Source organism: Oncorhynchus keta, chromosome 21, assembly GCF_023373465.1.
Source record: "Oncorhynchus keta strain PuntledgeMale-10-30-2019 chromosome 21, Oket_V2, whole genome shotgun sequence".
Taxonomy (NCBI): Eukaryota; Metazoa; Chordata; class Actinopteri; order Salmoniformes; family Salmonidae; genus Oncorhynchus; species Oncorhynchus keta.
In genome coordinates, this window is record NC_068441.1 from 26,355,875 (window position 1) to 26,372,301 (window position 16,427).

Below are 16,427 nucleotides of genomic sequence, written 5' to 3' on the forward strand. Positions count from 1 at the left end.
AGAAACTGAATATCTCGTACAACGCTGTGAACTACTCCCTTCACAGAACAGTGCAAACTGTCTAACCAGAATAGAAAGAGGAGTGGGAGGCCCCGGTGCACAACTGAGCAAGAGGACAAGTACATTAGTATGTCTAGTTTGAGAAACAGACACCTCACAAGTCCTCAACTGGCAGCTTCATTAAATAGTACCCGCAGAACACCAGTCTCAGCGTCAACTGTGAAGAGGCGACTCCAGGATGTTTTTTTGCTTCTTTAATCAGAACAACAGTTTTCAGCTGTGCTAACATAATTGCAAAGGGGTTTTCTAATGATCAATTAGCCTTTTACAATGATGAACTTGAATTTGCCAACACAGTGCCATTGGAACAGAGGAGTGATGTTTGCTGATAATGGGCCTATGTAGATATTGGATTAAAAATCTGCCATTTCCAGCTACAATAGTCATTTACAACATTAACAATGTCTATACTGTATTTCTATACTGTATTTCTGATCAATTTGATGTTATTTTAATGGACAAACAATTTGCTTTTCTTTAAAAAACAAGGACATTTCTAAGTGACTCCAAACTTTTGAATGTGTGTCCTGCTGCCAGTCACTTTTCAGCACTGTTTACATGTATATTTGCTTTCACACCTATGCTGACATTTTGCACTGACACACTCACCACTTAGCTGCTGCCAAACTGTTTACCATTATTATTTATCCTGCTACCAGTTACTTTTTCCTAATTCCTGCCTACATGTACATATCTACCTCAAATACTCAGTATCGCTGCACATTGTGAATTTGCTACTGGTAATGACCCTGTATTTAGCTTCCTCTCTTTAATTGTATCATTAGTTTAATGTTGAATACTGCAGTGTGGGGAAGTGAAGCATTGCACTGTAAATGTGACAAATAAAACCAAGTTAAACTACATTTTCTCAGTTTTGCCTTTCATGAACTATCGTCATTTAGTGTTGCCTAAATTAATTGAATATTGATAACCAATGGTATCGATCAGATGTATGGCTTTGGTAACAGTTGTTATGCACAAGGAATAAAACTTGTAGCTTTTCAGCCTATACCCAAACATGAATTGTGATATGAAATTGTGTGTGTGCAGTGGAGGAACAGCAGCCCCTCTCTGAAGAGAGCCTGAGAGAGTCTCTGAAGAAACAGCTGGAGTTTTGCTTTTCAAGGTAAGTAGTGAACTGCTATCGAAGAGCCTGTTTTTAAATGGTTGTTATAACTTTAATTATTATTATTTTTTTTAACTGGCTTTAGGCAAGTCAATGACTGCCTACGAACAGTGGGTTAACTGCCTTTGTTCAGGGGCAGAATGACAGAATTTTACCTTGTTAGCTCGGGGATTCGATCTAGCAACCTTTTGGTTACTGACCCAATGTTCGAACCACTAGGCTATCTGCAGTCGGAATTGCAATGTCTCTTACTGACCTAAGCAATTCTAGATGTTGTGTGATGGTTTATGTAATGAATCAAGCAGACCTTGGATTTGAACAAAAGCTGTACTCCCGGGGATGATCAGTATCGCACTTTGAAGGACCCAGGAGCACTGTGACTGGAGGATTGTCCTCTTCATCTCTCTATAAATCGCTTCACCCGTTAACTTTCCTACTCCCTCTACACCGCTTCCAACTCTCCCTCTTTCCTCTTCATCAGTACAGTGTGACTGACCTAATGATTGAGGTCTTTGAGGGGAACAAGGAAAATAAACATTGGAACATGAAGGTATACCACCTCTTTTTAGTCTCATGTTCCCAAATTGGAAATGTTTATTTTTTATTTTATTTTTTACGTTGGATAAAAGTAGAATCGAACCTTAAAAATTGTATGTCATACACTATAGTTGGAGAAAACATGGGTAAGTAATCCTGCTTAAGAAGTTGCTAGATGTATAATCCCATTTAGAGAAAAGGCTTTTTGTTTTGTTATTATGGGGTGTTGTGTGTAGGTTGAGGGGGGGACAATTTAATCCAACGTAACAAAGTGGAAAACGTTAAGGGGTCTGAATACTTTCTGAATGCACTGTATGACGAAGATTGGCATCATGCATGGCTTAGCACATCGGCAATCAACATTAACAGCAGAAATCACCTGGCCAGCTCAGCTAGCAAGCTGGCTATAATGTTACCTGTTTGCAACTGGGAGGCCAGATAGCTAACAATAGCTTGCAATGAATACAACCTTTCGATACAGTTGAGCCAATATCGTATGCACATGTAGCTAGCTTGACATTTTAACTGTAGACGCTTGTGTATGGATTATGATGATTCACAGCAGACTAAAACATTTCAAAATAATCCTTCCCACTCTGCTTCAACCAGACTGCTTTTGCCATAGAAGACAGCACTGTGTCGATACCAGCAGCTGTATTCAACACTGTTATTGAAAGCTGTAGCTACAACTAAACTGCATGTTGTCCATGATGAAAATATTGGTACATCTAATGATCTTCGGCTCGTTCAAATATCCGTGGTAGCAGGGCCTGCCATTTGACAGAAGCCTTGAGTGACAGAACAGACTCATGAATGTTCCAGTCTCCCCATTATCTCAACCAATCATGGCTATGTAAGATTCTGGATTTTCTCCATGACTAAACAGCTTTCTGATTCACGTTTTTGTATTTACAGTTTGAGGTGTTTTTATTCAGGCACATGAAAGTTCACACGTTCAAAAAATAAATGCATTTAGATGGGGATAAAGGTTTCACTTTAAAATGCCTCTCCTGTGGAGTTGTAAAATGTGTCTTACGCCCAGCTTCAAGAAACGGAGCACAAATGTATCTTCGCTCCCCATAGCATGTAACAAACATGTCTTGTTGGTTTCTCATGCCCTCTTCTGTCTTCAGAGAGAATCTGTCCAAGGATCTGTACCTGATGTCCCAGATGGATAGTGATCACTTTGTCCCCATCTGGACCATCGCCAGCATTGAGGGCATCAAGGTCCTCACTACCGACATGGACCTCATCCTGGAGGTACTACGAGGTATGAACAAAAACCCACCTCACCTTTGACCCTATTAGGAGTGGGGAGAACTGTGGAAATAGCCTCCCTGGACAGGCTTATACTGTAGCCTGCTACATGACTGGTCAGAAACAAGCTCAGGTTGCAGGATTTCTACCCAAGCTAAAAATCACTTAGCACAAGTTGTAGCCTCATACCAGATGTTGTGTTGACACATGGCTGGGAACGAGATAAGTGGTGGCTAGAACTGCATTGTTAGATTAATTAGTAATAGTATCGAGAAGGATTGTAGTAGTCAAACTTAAAACAATATACTTAGTCCCTACAAAATGACAAATGACTTATTCCACATTTTTGTTACAGCCTGAATTCCAAATGGATTAAATATATTTGACACCCAATACCCTATATTGACACATTTTTTCAAATCTATTAAAAATTGAGTATGTCATTTACATAGGTGTTCACACCCCTCAGTCAACACATGTTAGAATCACCTTTGGCAGTGATTACAGCTGAGTCTTTCTGCGTAAGTCTCGAAGAGCTTTGCACAACTGGATTGTACAATATTTGCCCATTCTTTGAAAAATTCTTCAAGCTCTGTCAAGTTGGTTGTCGATCATTGCTTGACAGCCATTTTCAAATCTTGCCATAGATTTTCAAGGCAATTTAAGTCAAAACTGTAACTAGGCCACATAGGAACATTCATTGTTGTCTTGGTAAGCAACTACAGCGTATATTTGGCCTTATGTTTTAGGTTATTGTCCTGCTAGAAGGTTAATTTGTCTCCCAGTGTCTGTTAGAAAGCAGACTGAACTAGGATTTTACCTGTGCCTAGCTCCCCCCACAAAAAACAACTCCCTAGTCCTTGCCGGTGAAAAGCATACGCCACCACCATGCTTGAAAATATGGTACTCAGTGACGCGTTTGATTTGCCCCAAGCATAACGCTTTGTATTCAGGACAAAGTTCATTTCTATGGATCTCTTTTGCAGTTTTACTTTAGTTCCTTATTGCAAACAGGATACATGTTTTGTAATATTTTTATTCTGTACAGGCTTCCTCCTTTTCGCTCTGTCATTTAGGTTAGTATTGTGGAGTAACTAGAATGTTGTTGATCCATCCTATTCATCATTGCCCTCTTGGTGAAATCCTTGAACGGTTTCCCCCTTCTCCGGTAACGGAGTTAGGAAGGACGCCTGTATCTTTGTAGTGGCTGGCTGTATTGATGCGCCATCCAAAGCGTAATTAATAACTTCACCATGCTCAAAGGGATATTCAATGTCTGCTTTTTTTCTTCTTCTCCCATCTACCAATAGGTGCCCTTTTGTGGCATTTGAAAACCTCCCTGGTGTTTTGGTTGAATTTGTGCATGAAATTCACTACTCAACTGAGGGACCTTGCACATCATTGTATGTGTGGTACAGAGGTGTGTGTGTGTGTGTAGGCCAGTGACACACAATCTGAATTTCATCCATTTTAAATTCAGGCTGTAACACAACAAAATGTGGGAAAAGTCAAGGGGTGTGGATACTCTCTGAAGGCACTGTCATAGTAGTAATTAATGGGAGCAGCATTAAGTAGGTGAGAAACATGATCCATGTTAAAGTTGAGTCAAGTTTTTCAAGCACTTTGGGGTAGGTATGCCATGAACCTGGCTTTGGGAGCAAACTCACTCAAATGAGAGCAAATAATCCTCACTGAGTCATTATTTGAAAAGGCACTAGTAAATTTGATATATTTTTGTGTGTGGTTTCAGCCTCGCCCATGGTGCAAGTTGACGAGATGGGGGAAAAGGTTCGGCCCAATCACAAGCGCTGCATCATTATTCTGAGGGAGGTGCCAGAGACCACACCTGTAGAGGTAACAAAATTTAGAAAGAGCTTTTCTGTGTTTGAACGTTTTTTCCGGTTTACCTTCTATGTAGCCCACTGCCCTAGCACTACACAGCTGATTCAAATAACCAAGTAATCATCAAGCTTTGATTTGAATAAGCTGTGTAGTACTTGTGCAAAAAACTAAAAATGTACCCCTTGGGGTCACTAGGACCGATTTTGGGAAATGCTGGTGTAGCCATTTGCGCATTACCTGTGAAGAATATCATTTATTTTGTTGCAGAACCTTTCTTAGAGTTCTAACACCCTCATCTTCTCTCTATTTCCTCAGGAAGTGGAGGCCCTCTTTAAGAATGAAAACTGTCCCAAGGTGATGAGTGTTGAATTTGCGGCCAACAACAACTGGTACATCACATTCCAGTCGGACACTGATGCACAGCAGGTATCGTTGCACTTTCCACACTCTGTAGTCAGTCAGTGAAAATGTCCTTATTCAAAGTTCACTGCATGTGTGTTGAATTTGCACATGTTTTTTTGCTATTTGTCTTCTGATATTGTATAAATGTAATTTCCTATTTGTTAGTTCAATCAAACCAACACAGTTCTGTTGATTGATCTATACTGAACAAAAATATAAATGACACGTCAAGTATTGGTCCCTGACATTTTCCTTACGCACAAAAAGCTTATTCGTCTCAAATTTGTTTACATCCCTGTTAGTAAGCATTTCTCTTTGCCAAGATAATCCATCCACCTGACTGATGTGGCTCATCAAGAAACTGATTAAACAGCATGGTCATTACACAGGTGTACCTTGTGCTGGGTACAGAAAAAGGCCACTCTAAAATGCGCAGTTTTTGTCACACAACACAATGCCACAGATGTCTCATGTTTTGAGGGAGTGACATGCTGACTGCAGGAATGTCCCCCAGTGCTCTTGCCAGGGACTTGAATGTTCATTTCTCTACCATAAGCTGCCTCCAACGTCGTTTTAGAGAATTTGGCAGTACGTTCAACTGGCCTTGCAACTGCAGACCACGTGTAGCCACGCCAGCCCAGGACTTCCACATCCAGTTTCTTCATCTGTAGGATCATCTGAGACAGGTCACCCGGACAGCTGATGAAACTGTGTAGTATCTCTGTCTGTAATAAAACTCATTGTGATTGGCTGGGCCTGGCTCCCCAGTGGGTGGGCCTATGCCCTCCAGTTCCATGCATGACTGCGCCCCTGCCCAGTCATGGGAAATTCGTAGTTTGGAGCCTAATTTATTTATTTCAATTGACTGATTTTCCTTATGAACTGTAACTCAGTAAAATCTTTGAAATTGTTCCATGTTTATTTTTGTTCGGTATAGTTTACCAGCCTAGTGAAAAGCTGTGTTTACACAGGTAGCCCATTCTGATATTTTTTCACCAACTAGATCAGCTCTGGAAAAAGATCTGATTTGATTGGTCAAAGACAAATGAACTGGCAGGCCCCTGGTTCGTTTGTACTTGGAGGCTCTTTTCTGTTTGTGGGGTTGATGCTGCTGCTATGTCTGCAAGTTGTACATAAAAGAAAAGCTATTTAGACATGTAATCATATCTCCTACATGTGAAAAGTTATTGTCCAGCTCTCTCACAGTACTTTGTTTTTCCTCTCTTCTTCCTCAGGCACACATATATCTAAGGGAAGATGTGAAAACGTTTCAGGGAAAACCCATCATGGTGAGTACATGTACTGTTCCTTTCTCATGTGAGACGTGCTGCTTTTCTATTAAGTGATTTCAGTGCCAACAGAAAATGTATTTGAATTCAATATTTTTGAAGTTGAATATTTTTGCATTTGTAATGCACAAATTGAGTTCATAAGTTAAACTTGTATTTCATGATCTGAAACTGAATTGAATGAATATTGCATTCAGTTTTAAAATTCAATATTTAAATATTTTGTTTCAATATGGTTAATATTGCATTCATTGTCTGTATAAAGTTTACAAACTAATTTCAAGTTGACCAAGTTTCATATTCAGTTTTGCTATTTGGCATGATTCATTCATTTTTTTATCACCCCATTCCTGAAAGCTATGACTCTCTGGAACATAGTTGTTCTGTTCCCCTCTATGGACACATTAAAAGGGAGTGTGACAAAAACAGCAATTTGACCCCCATTACAATTTAGTTGAGTAGCCCTGTCATAGACCTTCTTAACCTCTCTAGGCTAGATGGGACGCTACCGTCCAACCTGACCAACATCCAGTGAAAGTGCAGGGCGCCAAATTCAAACTACAGAGTTGTAAATATTTAACATTTTTGAAAATACACATGCAATATGTCAAATTAAAGCTTGACGACTTGTTGATCCAGCCACGGTGTCCGATTACAAAAAGTATTTACGGCGAAAGCAAAACATGCAATTTTCTGAGGACAGCGCCCCATCAAACACACAGACAATATACACTGCTCAAAAAAATAAAGAGAACACCTAAACAGCACAATGTAACTCAAGTCAATCACACTTCTGTGAAATCAAACTGTCCACTTAGGAAGCAACACTGATTGACATTAAATTTCACATGCTGTTGTGCAAATAGAATAGACAACAGGTGGAAATTATAGGCAATTAGCAAGACAACCCCAATAAAGGAGTGGTTCTGCAGGTGGTGACCAGACCACTTCTCAGTTCCTTTGCTTCCTGGCTGATGTTTTGGTCACTTTTGAATGCTGGTGGTGCTTTCACTCTAGTGGTAGCATGAGACGGAGTCTACAACCCACACCAGTTGCTCAGGTAGTGCAGCTCATCCAGGATGGCACATCAATGCGAGCTGTGGCAAGAAGGTTTGCTGTGTCTGTCAGCGTAGTGTCCAGAGCATGGAGGCGCTACCAGGAGACAGGCCAGTAGAACGTTCTCCACGGCGTCTCCAGACTGTCACGTCTGTCACATGTGCTCAGTGTGAACCTGCTTTCATCTGTGAAGAGCACAGGGCGCCAGTGGCGAATTTGCCAATCTTGGTGTTCTTTGGCAAATGCCAAACGTCCTGCACGGTGTTGGGCTGAGATGTGGAGGAGGCCGTAGGAGGGCAACAACCCAGCAGCAGGACAGCTCCCTCCGCCTTTGTGCAAGGAGGAGCAGGAGGAGCACTGCCAGAGCCCTGCAAAATGACCTCCAGCAGGCCACAAATGTGCATGTGTCTGCTCAAACGGTCAGAAACAGACTCCGTGAGGGTGGTATGAGGGCCTGACATCCACAGGTGGGGGTTGTGCTTACAGCCCAACACCGTGCAGGACGTTTGGCATTTGCCAGAGAACACCAAGATTGGCAAATTCGCCACTGGCGCCCTGTGCTCTTCACAGATGAAAGCAGGTTCACACTGAGCACATGTGACAGACGTGACAGTCTGGAGACGCCGTGGAGAACGTTCTGCTGCCTGCAACATCCTCCAGCATGACCGGTTTGGCGGTGGCATTTCTTTGGGGGGCTGCACTGGGACATCATGTCTCGCTCCATCCAGCAACGCCACGTTGCACCACAGACTGTCCAGGAGTTGGCGGATGCTTTAGTCCAGGTCTGGGAGGAGATCCCTCAGGAGACCATCCACAACCTCATCAGGAGCATGCCCAGGCGTTGTAGGGAGGTCATACATGCACGCGGGGCCACACACTACGGAGCCTCATTTTGACTTGTTTTAAGGACATTACATCAAAGTTGGACCAGCCTGCAGTGTGGTTTTCCACTTTAATTTTGAGTGTGACTCCAAATCCAGACCTCCATGGGTTGATACATTTGATTTCCATTGATAATTTTTGTCTGATTTTGTTGTCAGCACATTCAACTATGTAAAGAAAAAAGTATTTAATAAGAATATTTCATTCATTCAGATCTAGGATGTGTTATTTTAGTGTTCCCTTAATTTCTTTGAGCAGTGTATTTCATCTCGCCAGGCACGACACAAAACTCATAACTATATCATTTGTGCCTTACCTTTGAAGAGCTTCTTCTGTTGGCACTCCAATATGTTCCATAAACATCACAAATTGTCCTTTTGTTTGATTAATTCCATCGTTATATCTCCAAAATGTCCATTTATTTGGTGTGTTTGAGCCAGAGAAACACTGGTTCCAACTCGCGTAACATGACTACAAAATATCTAATAAATTACCTGTAATCTTTGTCCAAACATTTCAAACACCTTTCCTAATCCAGCTAGGTATTTTTTAACGTAAATAATCGATAACATTTAATTGATAACACAGACGGGATAAACTGCTTTCCATAGTGGAAAAAACAAAGTGGAGTGCGCTTTCAGGTCGCGTGCCCCAACCGCAACAGTACACTAGACTCGATCCTCGTTCTGAACAGCCCTACTTCTTCATTTCTCAAAGGGAAAAACATCAACCAATTTCGAAAGACTGTTGACATCCAGTGGAAGCGAAAGGAACTGCAAGCAAGTGCCTTAGAAATCTCGATCCACATAGAAAACTCATTGAAAAGAGTGACATAAAAAAAAAATCCTGGATGGTTTATCAAATAAGGTCTGTTATACTCAGACATCATTCAAACCGTTTTCTATCCAAATCTACTAATATGCATATCCTAGCTTCTGGGCCTGAGTAGCAGGTAGTTTACTTTGGGCACACTTATCATCCGGATGTGAAAATACTGCCCCCTAGCCTAGAGGTTAAGGATAGCATTTCCACTCCCTCATTAATCTTGCTCTTGTGATTGACTGGGTGTGAACCGTGTCCAGTACAGTACTCTGTTGGCCAACTTAACTAAAGCCTATAGGGATGAGTACAGGAAGCTAACAAGTCTCCAGCAAGGTTACTCATCAAAAGTGAGAGGACATTGGTTACATTTCACCCCTCTTTGACCTCATACTCAGACATCACGGCACCAATATAGCTGATGGGGTTCACTCAATTCAGTTTAAAATTATGAAATAAAAGTTAAGTTTATAAATTCTATGATTCAATGTGTGCATTACAAATAATTGTATTTTTATTCTGTTGGGACCGAAATGGCTCCTTTTAAGATTTAGTTTGGTCAAGGGGGGGCAATGCGTAACATTAGTCAACGGTATAACTCTGAGATCAGATGATAGGAGTGGGGGGAAGCAGTGCTGTGTGGACTACCTCAGACTGTTTTAGAGTCAGCTGTTATGCGGTCAGGTCAGTGACTTGTAAAGGGGGTTGCTGTCTTGTTGAGAGCACGTGGCTGAGCTGTGGCTGCACGACAGTAAGGTCACCTTGAGTTTGTGCCTATATAAGCATCTGAAAAGGAAGGAGTAAGTCCAGCCAGCAGTCTCTGTCTCGTTCTGTTCTAAACTGGTCTGAACTCAATCTCCAGTCATCTCCCCCATTCAAGATGTTATGACATTGTCCACATTTCATTCAACCACTCTTCTTTAGCACTAGTTGATTGCCAGTATTGTCATTAAATGTATCTGGCATAACACATTCAGGCTCAATTTCAAATGGTTATCATTTAGGTTGCTAACAATGTGAATTTGATTGTTGTGCTAAATTGAGTAGCTTAATGCCTCAAACTCCAGAACTATGATTTGACTTGCATGATGTTTAAGGCTGGAAAAAGCGGTACCCCCCCGGTGATGATCAGTATCGCGCTTGGAAGGACCCAGGAGCACTGTGGCTGTGGAGGGCTCTCTTCATCTCTAAATCACTACCCTCTCCTCCTCTCTAACTTTCCCTCCCTTTTTCGTCCTCCCTCTTCATCGTCCTCTCCCTCCCTCCGTCAGCACAGTGTGACTGACCTAATGACCGTGAGATTATGAGATCTGAGGGGAACAAGGAGCATGGCCTCTTTCCTTCTCTGTGAATGGCAGTGTGGGGAGACGATGTAATGTCAATGTTTATTTTACTGTACATTGTGTTTACATGTCGTGTTCATACTCTCCATTTCCAGTCCTTTACACATCTTCCTGTCGCTCTCTTGCTCTGTCTAGGCTCGTATCAAGGCCATCAACACATTCTTTGCGAAGAATGGCTACCGTAGTGTACCGAACTCCAGTGTGTACAGCCAGCAGGGCCAGTCCCAGTATAACTCAACACACCTCTACATGCAGCAGGTATTCAGCCCCCAGCAGCAGTACCCACTCTACCCCCTGGTGCCACCCACCTGGAACCCATCGCCTGCCCCTTACTTCCAGACCCCGCTGGTGAGGCCCGCTTGATTGTTTCCTGTTGTAACTAGAGGTCGACCATTATGATTTTTCAATACCGAAACATTTTTTGGGTCCTCCAATAATCGGTATCGGCCGATTTATGTATATAAATGTTTTTTATTTATTTGAAATAATGACGCTTAAAACAATACTGAATAAACACTTATTTTGACTCAATATAATACATCAATAAAAATCAATTTAGCCTCAAATAAATACTGAAACATGTTCAATTTGGTTTAAATAATGCAAAAACAAAGTGTTGGAGAAGAAAGTAAAAGTGCAATATGTGCCATGTAAAAAAAAAAGCTTACTTAAGTTCCTTGCTCAGAACATGAGAACATATGAAAGCTGGTGGTTCCTTTTAACATGAGTATTCAATATTCCAAGGTAAGAGGTTTTAGGTTGTAGTTAATATAGTATGTATAGGACTATTTCTCTCTCTACCATTTGTATTTCATATACCTTTGACTATTGGATGTTCTTATAGGCACTTTAGTTATGCCAGTGTAACAGTATAGCTTCCGTCCCCCTCCTCGCCCCTACCTGGGCTCATACCAGGAACACATCGAAAACAGCCACCCTCGAAGCATCGTTACCCATCGCGCCACAAAATCTGTGGCCCTTGCAGAGCAAGTGGAACAACTACTCCAAGTCTCAGAGCGAGTGACATTTGAAACGCGATTAGTGCGCACCCCGCTAACTAGCTAACCATTTCACATCGGTTACACCAGCCAAATCTCGTGAGTTGATAGGCTTGAAGTCATAAACAGCGCAATACTTGAAGCATTGCGAAGAGCTGCTGGCAAAACGCATAGAAGTGCTGTTTGAATGAATGCTTACGTGCCTGCTGCTGCCTACCATCGCCCAGTCAGACTGCTAAATCAAATCATAGGCTTAATTATAACATAACACACAGAAATACGAGCCTTTGGTTATTAATATGGTCGAATCTGGAAACTATCATTTCGAAAACAACGTTTATTATTTCAGTGAAATAAGGAACCGTTCCGTAGTTTATCTAACGGGTTGCATCCCTAAGTCTAAATATTGCTGTTACATTGCACAACCTTCAATGTTATGTCATAATTATGTCAAATTCTGGCAAATTAGTTCGCAACGAGCCAGGCGGCCCAAACTGTTGCATGGTTTGGTGCAGCCGTTCAACGATTGTGCTTTTTTCGCAAATGCGCCGTTGTTGAATCATCCCCCTCCGTTGCATCGATTATATGCAACGCAGGACACGCTAGATAAAGTAGTAATATCATCAACCATGGGTAGTTAACTAGTGATTATGATTGATAAGTTTAATGCTAGCTTGCAACTTACTTTGGCTTCTTACTGCATTTACGTAACAGGCAGGCTCTTCGTGGAGTGCAATGAGAGGCAGTTGGTTGGTACAAATCTGCCCCTGAACAAGGCAGTTAACCCACCGCTCGCTCCTAGGCCGTCATTGAAAATAAGAATGTGTTCTTAACTGACTTGCCTAGTTAAATGTGTACGGTGTAAAAAAATAAATTGGTGTCCAAAAATTCCAATTGTTATGAAAACTTGAAATCGGCCCAAATTAACCAATCAAATCAAATGTATTTATATAGCCTTTCGTACATCAGCTGATATCTCAAAGTGCTGTACATAAACCCAGCCTAAAACCCCAAACAGCAAGCAATGCAGGTGTAGAAGCACGGTGGCTAGGAAAAACTCCCTAGAAAGGCCAAAACCTAGGAAGAAACCTAGAGAGGAACCAGGCTATGTGGGGTGGCCAGTCCTCTTCTGGCTGTGCCAGGTGGAGATTATAACAGAACATGGGCAGGATGTCGACCTCTAGCTGTAACTTGTATTGAATTAGATTTGGTTAGAAGTACTGTTGTTCATTCCTAGGATGACCAGCCCCTCCAGAGTGTGTGTTGGTTGCCATGGGTACAGAAGTGTTGGGTGTACCTGTAGGAACTCAAGTTTCAGATGTAATTGTATGATCATTCTGAACAGACATTTTTAGAACATGATTCAAATTATTCTTTTTTTCTGCAAATTGCTCCTATAAATACAAACCTCTGAACCTAATGATGACATAACCATGCGCATAGAGGGGTTCAGGCTGGGAGACAAACCACTCTGGGTTCATATATGCCCCCAAATCTTCCTTTCCTGTTTCACACCAGTGAGCAATAAGATTGAGATCTGATGATCTGGGTAGGTGATTTAGGAATGGTGGACGTAATCTTCAACATGTCCTGTTCGGACCCATGTGAATTTACCCTGCGTCAGCAGTAACACACATCCTTCACATTGCGCTCTGGGGTCAGAGGGGGGATGACATTTACTAATGTATCACTGTCAGGATCAGCTAATCTTGTAAGAGCTGTGTCATAGAAAACTGAGGTGATTTGACTGGTCGCCATTTTGTTTTCTGCTTTTTCTCCAGGCCCCGTTCCCCAACAGTGGCTTTGTGAATGGCTTCAGCACCCCTGGGAACTACAAGACTGGCACCAGTCCCTTGGGCCTCGGACGACCGCCCTTCAACAGAAACCGGTAGGTGTTTTCTCTCAGGGCAAGAAAACCCATCCGGCTCCATCAGAAGGCTTTATTAGATGGCTTTGACCCAATGATGACATATCGATGCGCATAGAGGTGCTTCAAGCTAAGTGATGAAGACTTTTGGGTTTTCCTTTCTTTCACTCCTTTTTCTTTCTCCTCTATCTCTATCTATCCCCCCAAAGTCACTAGTCTCTACACTTGACCCGATGAGCGGTAAGATTATGAGATCTGAGGGTTCAAACGCCTTATTTGGCCGTCCAAAGTGGTCCAGTGAATTAATCCACAGCCTTACAACATTAGATTATGTTTTAAAAAGCCAGTTTGACTAGCACCAGGACGGTTGTTGTAATTGAACAGACACTGTAATTTAGTGCACATAATGGTATTTATGTTCATCATCATCTGCTGTCATAAATAACTGTTTGTCTCTTACTCCCCACAGTGTCCCCCTCTATTCTAGAAAGAATGTAATCAATGCCTTCAGGTATAAATGATCAGATATCAATCATGTCATCAGTTGATGCTCTCTCACACTTTCATTTCATCCAGTGTCATTCTAAAACATGCGCGTTCACAAGCTACGATGTTAATCCCGATTTTAAACCATCCATGTAATGCTACACTGGGGTGTCCTTGGGAACGGTGGTGAATGGCAACCCTCAACTGATATGTTAGATGGCTAGCGTAACTGACAAATGACACTATGATCACATTTTATTGGTCACATGCAGATGTTATTTTGGGTGTAGTGAAATGGTTCCTAGATCCAACAGTGCAGTAGTATCTAACAATTCACAACAATACACACAAATCTAAAAGTAAAATAATAGAAAATTAAAATTAATTTCATTTACATTTGTTGTTTGAATATGGGATCCAGCAAGTTCATTACCCTCAGCTTGTGCTGAAAAAACCATTCTCTTAGTATTCTATACAGGAGCATATTTACAATCCCCTTCATTTACCATCTTAATGTTTAATGTCCTGTCCTCATCCTCTGCATGAATCATACTGGAACCCCTCTAGTTCTTTTGTGATCATATCTTTAGACTGAACGATAGATGGCATTTATGCTTGAGCGATTGAGTTCGTTAAGTTGATATGACTGACTGATCTTCCTTTCCTCAGGAACCACGCGAAGAGCCAGCCCCGGCCATGTGACGAGACCCCTCCCTCTGTTACCCCCGTATCCCCCCTGGTGGATGGCCTGTCGGGCCCCTCCAGCGCTCTTCCTCCCCGGGCGGCAGGGGCTCCCCTGGGTAGCACCCCGGAGCCTGGCCCTGTGCCCCCCACCCTCAGGGACACCCTGCCACTGGCTGCAGAGGGGATGCCCAATGGAGACATGGGCATTGCTGGCAGGGGCAGGTCAGTCTGCACAGAGCCCCTTCATACATCCATCCACACACCCAACAACCTGCTCATACATGAAATGTGATCATGTCCCTGTTGGGCTTTATCAAATGGCTTTGACCCAGTGATGACAAATCGATGCGCATAGAGGTGCTTCAAACTAAGTGATGAAGACTTTTGGGTTTTCCTTTTTCACTCCGCTCTCTCTCCATCCATCTACCCCCCCCCCTTCTTTCACTCCTTTTTCTTTCTCCTCTATCTCTATCTATCCCCCCAAAGTCACTAGTCTCTACACTTGACCCGATGAGCGGTAAGATTATGAGATCTGAGGGTTCAAACAGGTCTGTCTTGGCCATCCAAAGCCTCCCCAACAAACAATTACATGTTTGCTTATGATCATCTCTATGCTGTGTGTAACATGTTTATCTGTTGTAGGAGAGGCAGCTACAGAGGGATGCGGAGGAAGAGAGAGGACGAGAGGATCACGGTCAGTTTTCTGCCATTTAATTTCCTCTATCCCATGTTTAGTGTGGTTTATACCCCCTATCTCACCCACATGGTCAAATGTGTGTCTTCTGTGTTTTGGTTTTCAGAGGCCCATCCCTCTGAGCGAGATAAAGGTTCCACAGCCCAAGTTTGACCTGGCGACCTCCAACTTCCCTCCATTGCCTGGGTGTGTGGTCAGCACGCAGGGAGAGCCCGTGCTAGAGACTCGCATGTCTGATGTGGTTCGAGGCCTCAAGGTGACCAGCGACAAGGCAAGGAAAAATCCTGTTAGTTTTTGCCTCCTGAACACTTGATGTGACAGGAAGAAGTGGTCTATAATAACTTTTGTCTGGTCTGTCACTTAATCCCAACTCTTACATTCCTCTTACTGTAGTTAGTCCCTCAGCCAAACATCATGTCTTTCACCCCTCTTAAGTCAACTATGTTCATTACTCTTATTTTCAGCCTGATGTGAATAAGGAGTCTGTGGCCCCTCCTGCTAGTGCCCAAAAGGAGGCTGTGAGTGCGCCCAGTCAGGTCGTGCTGGCCCACAAACCCCCCACCCCTCTGGTTGTGGAGCCCCTTGTTCCAAGGTATGGTTTACCTCTGGCTTACGGCTGCAAAGATCTGCTGTAGGGATTTTGATGATCCAACATGATTTCACTGTTGGAAATGAACCTTATTGGTAACCTTTTCCTTTCCTGCCTGTGCAGTGTTGCTCATCCGGTGAAGAAAGTGGAGAAGCCTGAGCCTCATGTCCAAAAAGAGATGGCTCCACCCCCCACACCACCCTCTTCTCTGCCAACCCCCTCACAGCCCGCCGCTGCAACCAAACCTACGCCCACCCACAGTCAGTCCATCTCCACGGCAACACCATTTCCCGCCACTACCACACCTGCACCGGTAAGACTTCACTCATTGCCTGGTGGATTTCACTGGATACATAATGCATTGGATAGAATGTTGTCAGTCAACATAATAGGTTAAATAGAGATTAATGAAGAGATGTCAGGCCCTAGTCATCCTATGTCTATTTTCTCTCCTCCCCTATTCTCTTTTTTGTCTATCCATCTATTCATCCATCCA

The 16,427-nt window shown here is 42.7% G+C and overlaps 1 protein-coding gene across 25 annotated transcripts in view; it reads left to right on the top strand.

Moving 5' to 3' along the window:
* LOC118372674 (la-related protein 4-like) overlaps nt 1-16,427 on the top strand; it is a 36,198-nt gene that overhangs the window by 13,806 nt on the left and 5,965 nt on the right. For 24 of the 25 annotated variants that reach the window (XR_008074302.1, XR_008074304.1, XR_008074308.1 and 21 more), the window contains 13 exons: nt 1,111-1,186; nt 2,857-2,993; nt 4,731-4,834; nt 5,138-5,248; nt 6,460-6,513; nt 10,749-10,961; nt 13,393-13,499; nt 13,948-13,989; nt 14,634-14,870; nt 15,291-15,342; nt 15,449-15,613; nt 15,807-15,934; nt 16,055-16,244. Coding sequence is in view for 4 of the 25 variants with exons in the window: in XM_052473582.1 (XP_052329542.1) it covers nt 1,111-1,186; nt 2,857-2,993; nt 4,731-4,834; nt 5,138-5,248; nt 6,460-6,513; nt 10,749-10,961; nt 13,393-13,499; nt 13,948-13,989; nt 14,634-14,870; nt 15,291-15,342; nt 15,449-15,613; nt 15,807-15,934; nt 16,055-16,244 (1,616 nt within the window). In the remaining 21 variants the exon portion in view is untranslated. The remainder of the gene's footprint in view (nt 1-1,110; nt 1,187-2,856; nt 2,994-4,730; nt 4,835-5,137; nt 5,249-6,459; nt 6,514-10,748; nt 10,962-13,392; nt 13,500-13,947; nt 13,990-14,633; nt 14,871-15,290; nt 15,343-15,448; nt 15,614-15,806; nt 15,935-16,054; nt 16,245-16,427) is intronic. The other variant, XM_052473583.1, reaches the window with a different exon arrangement.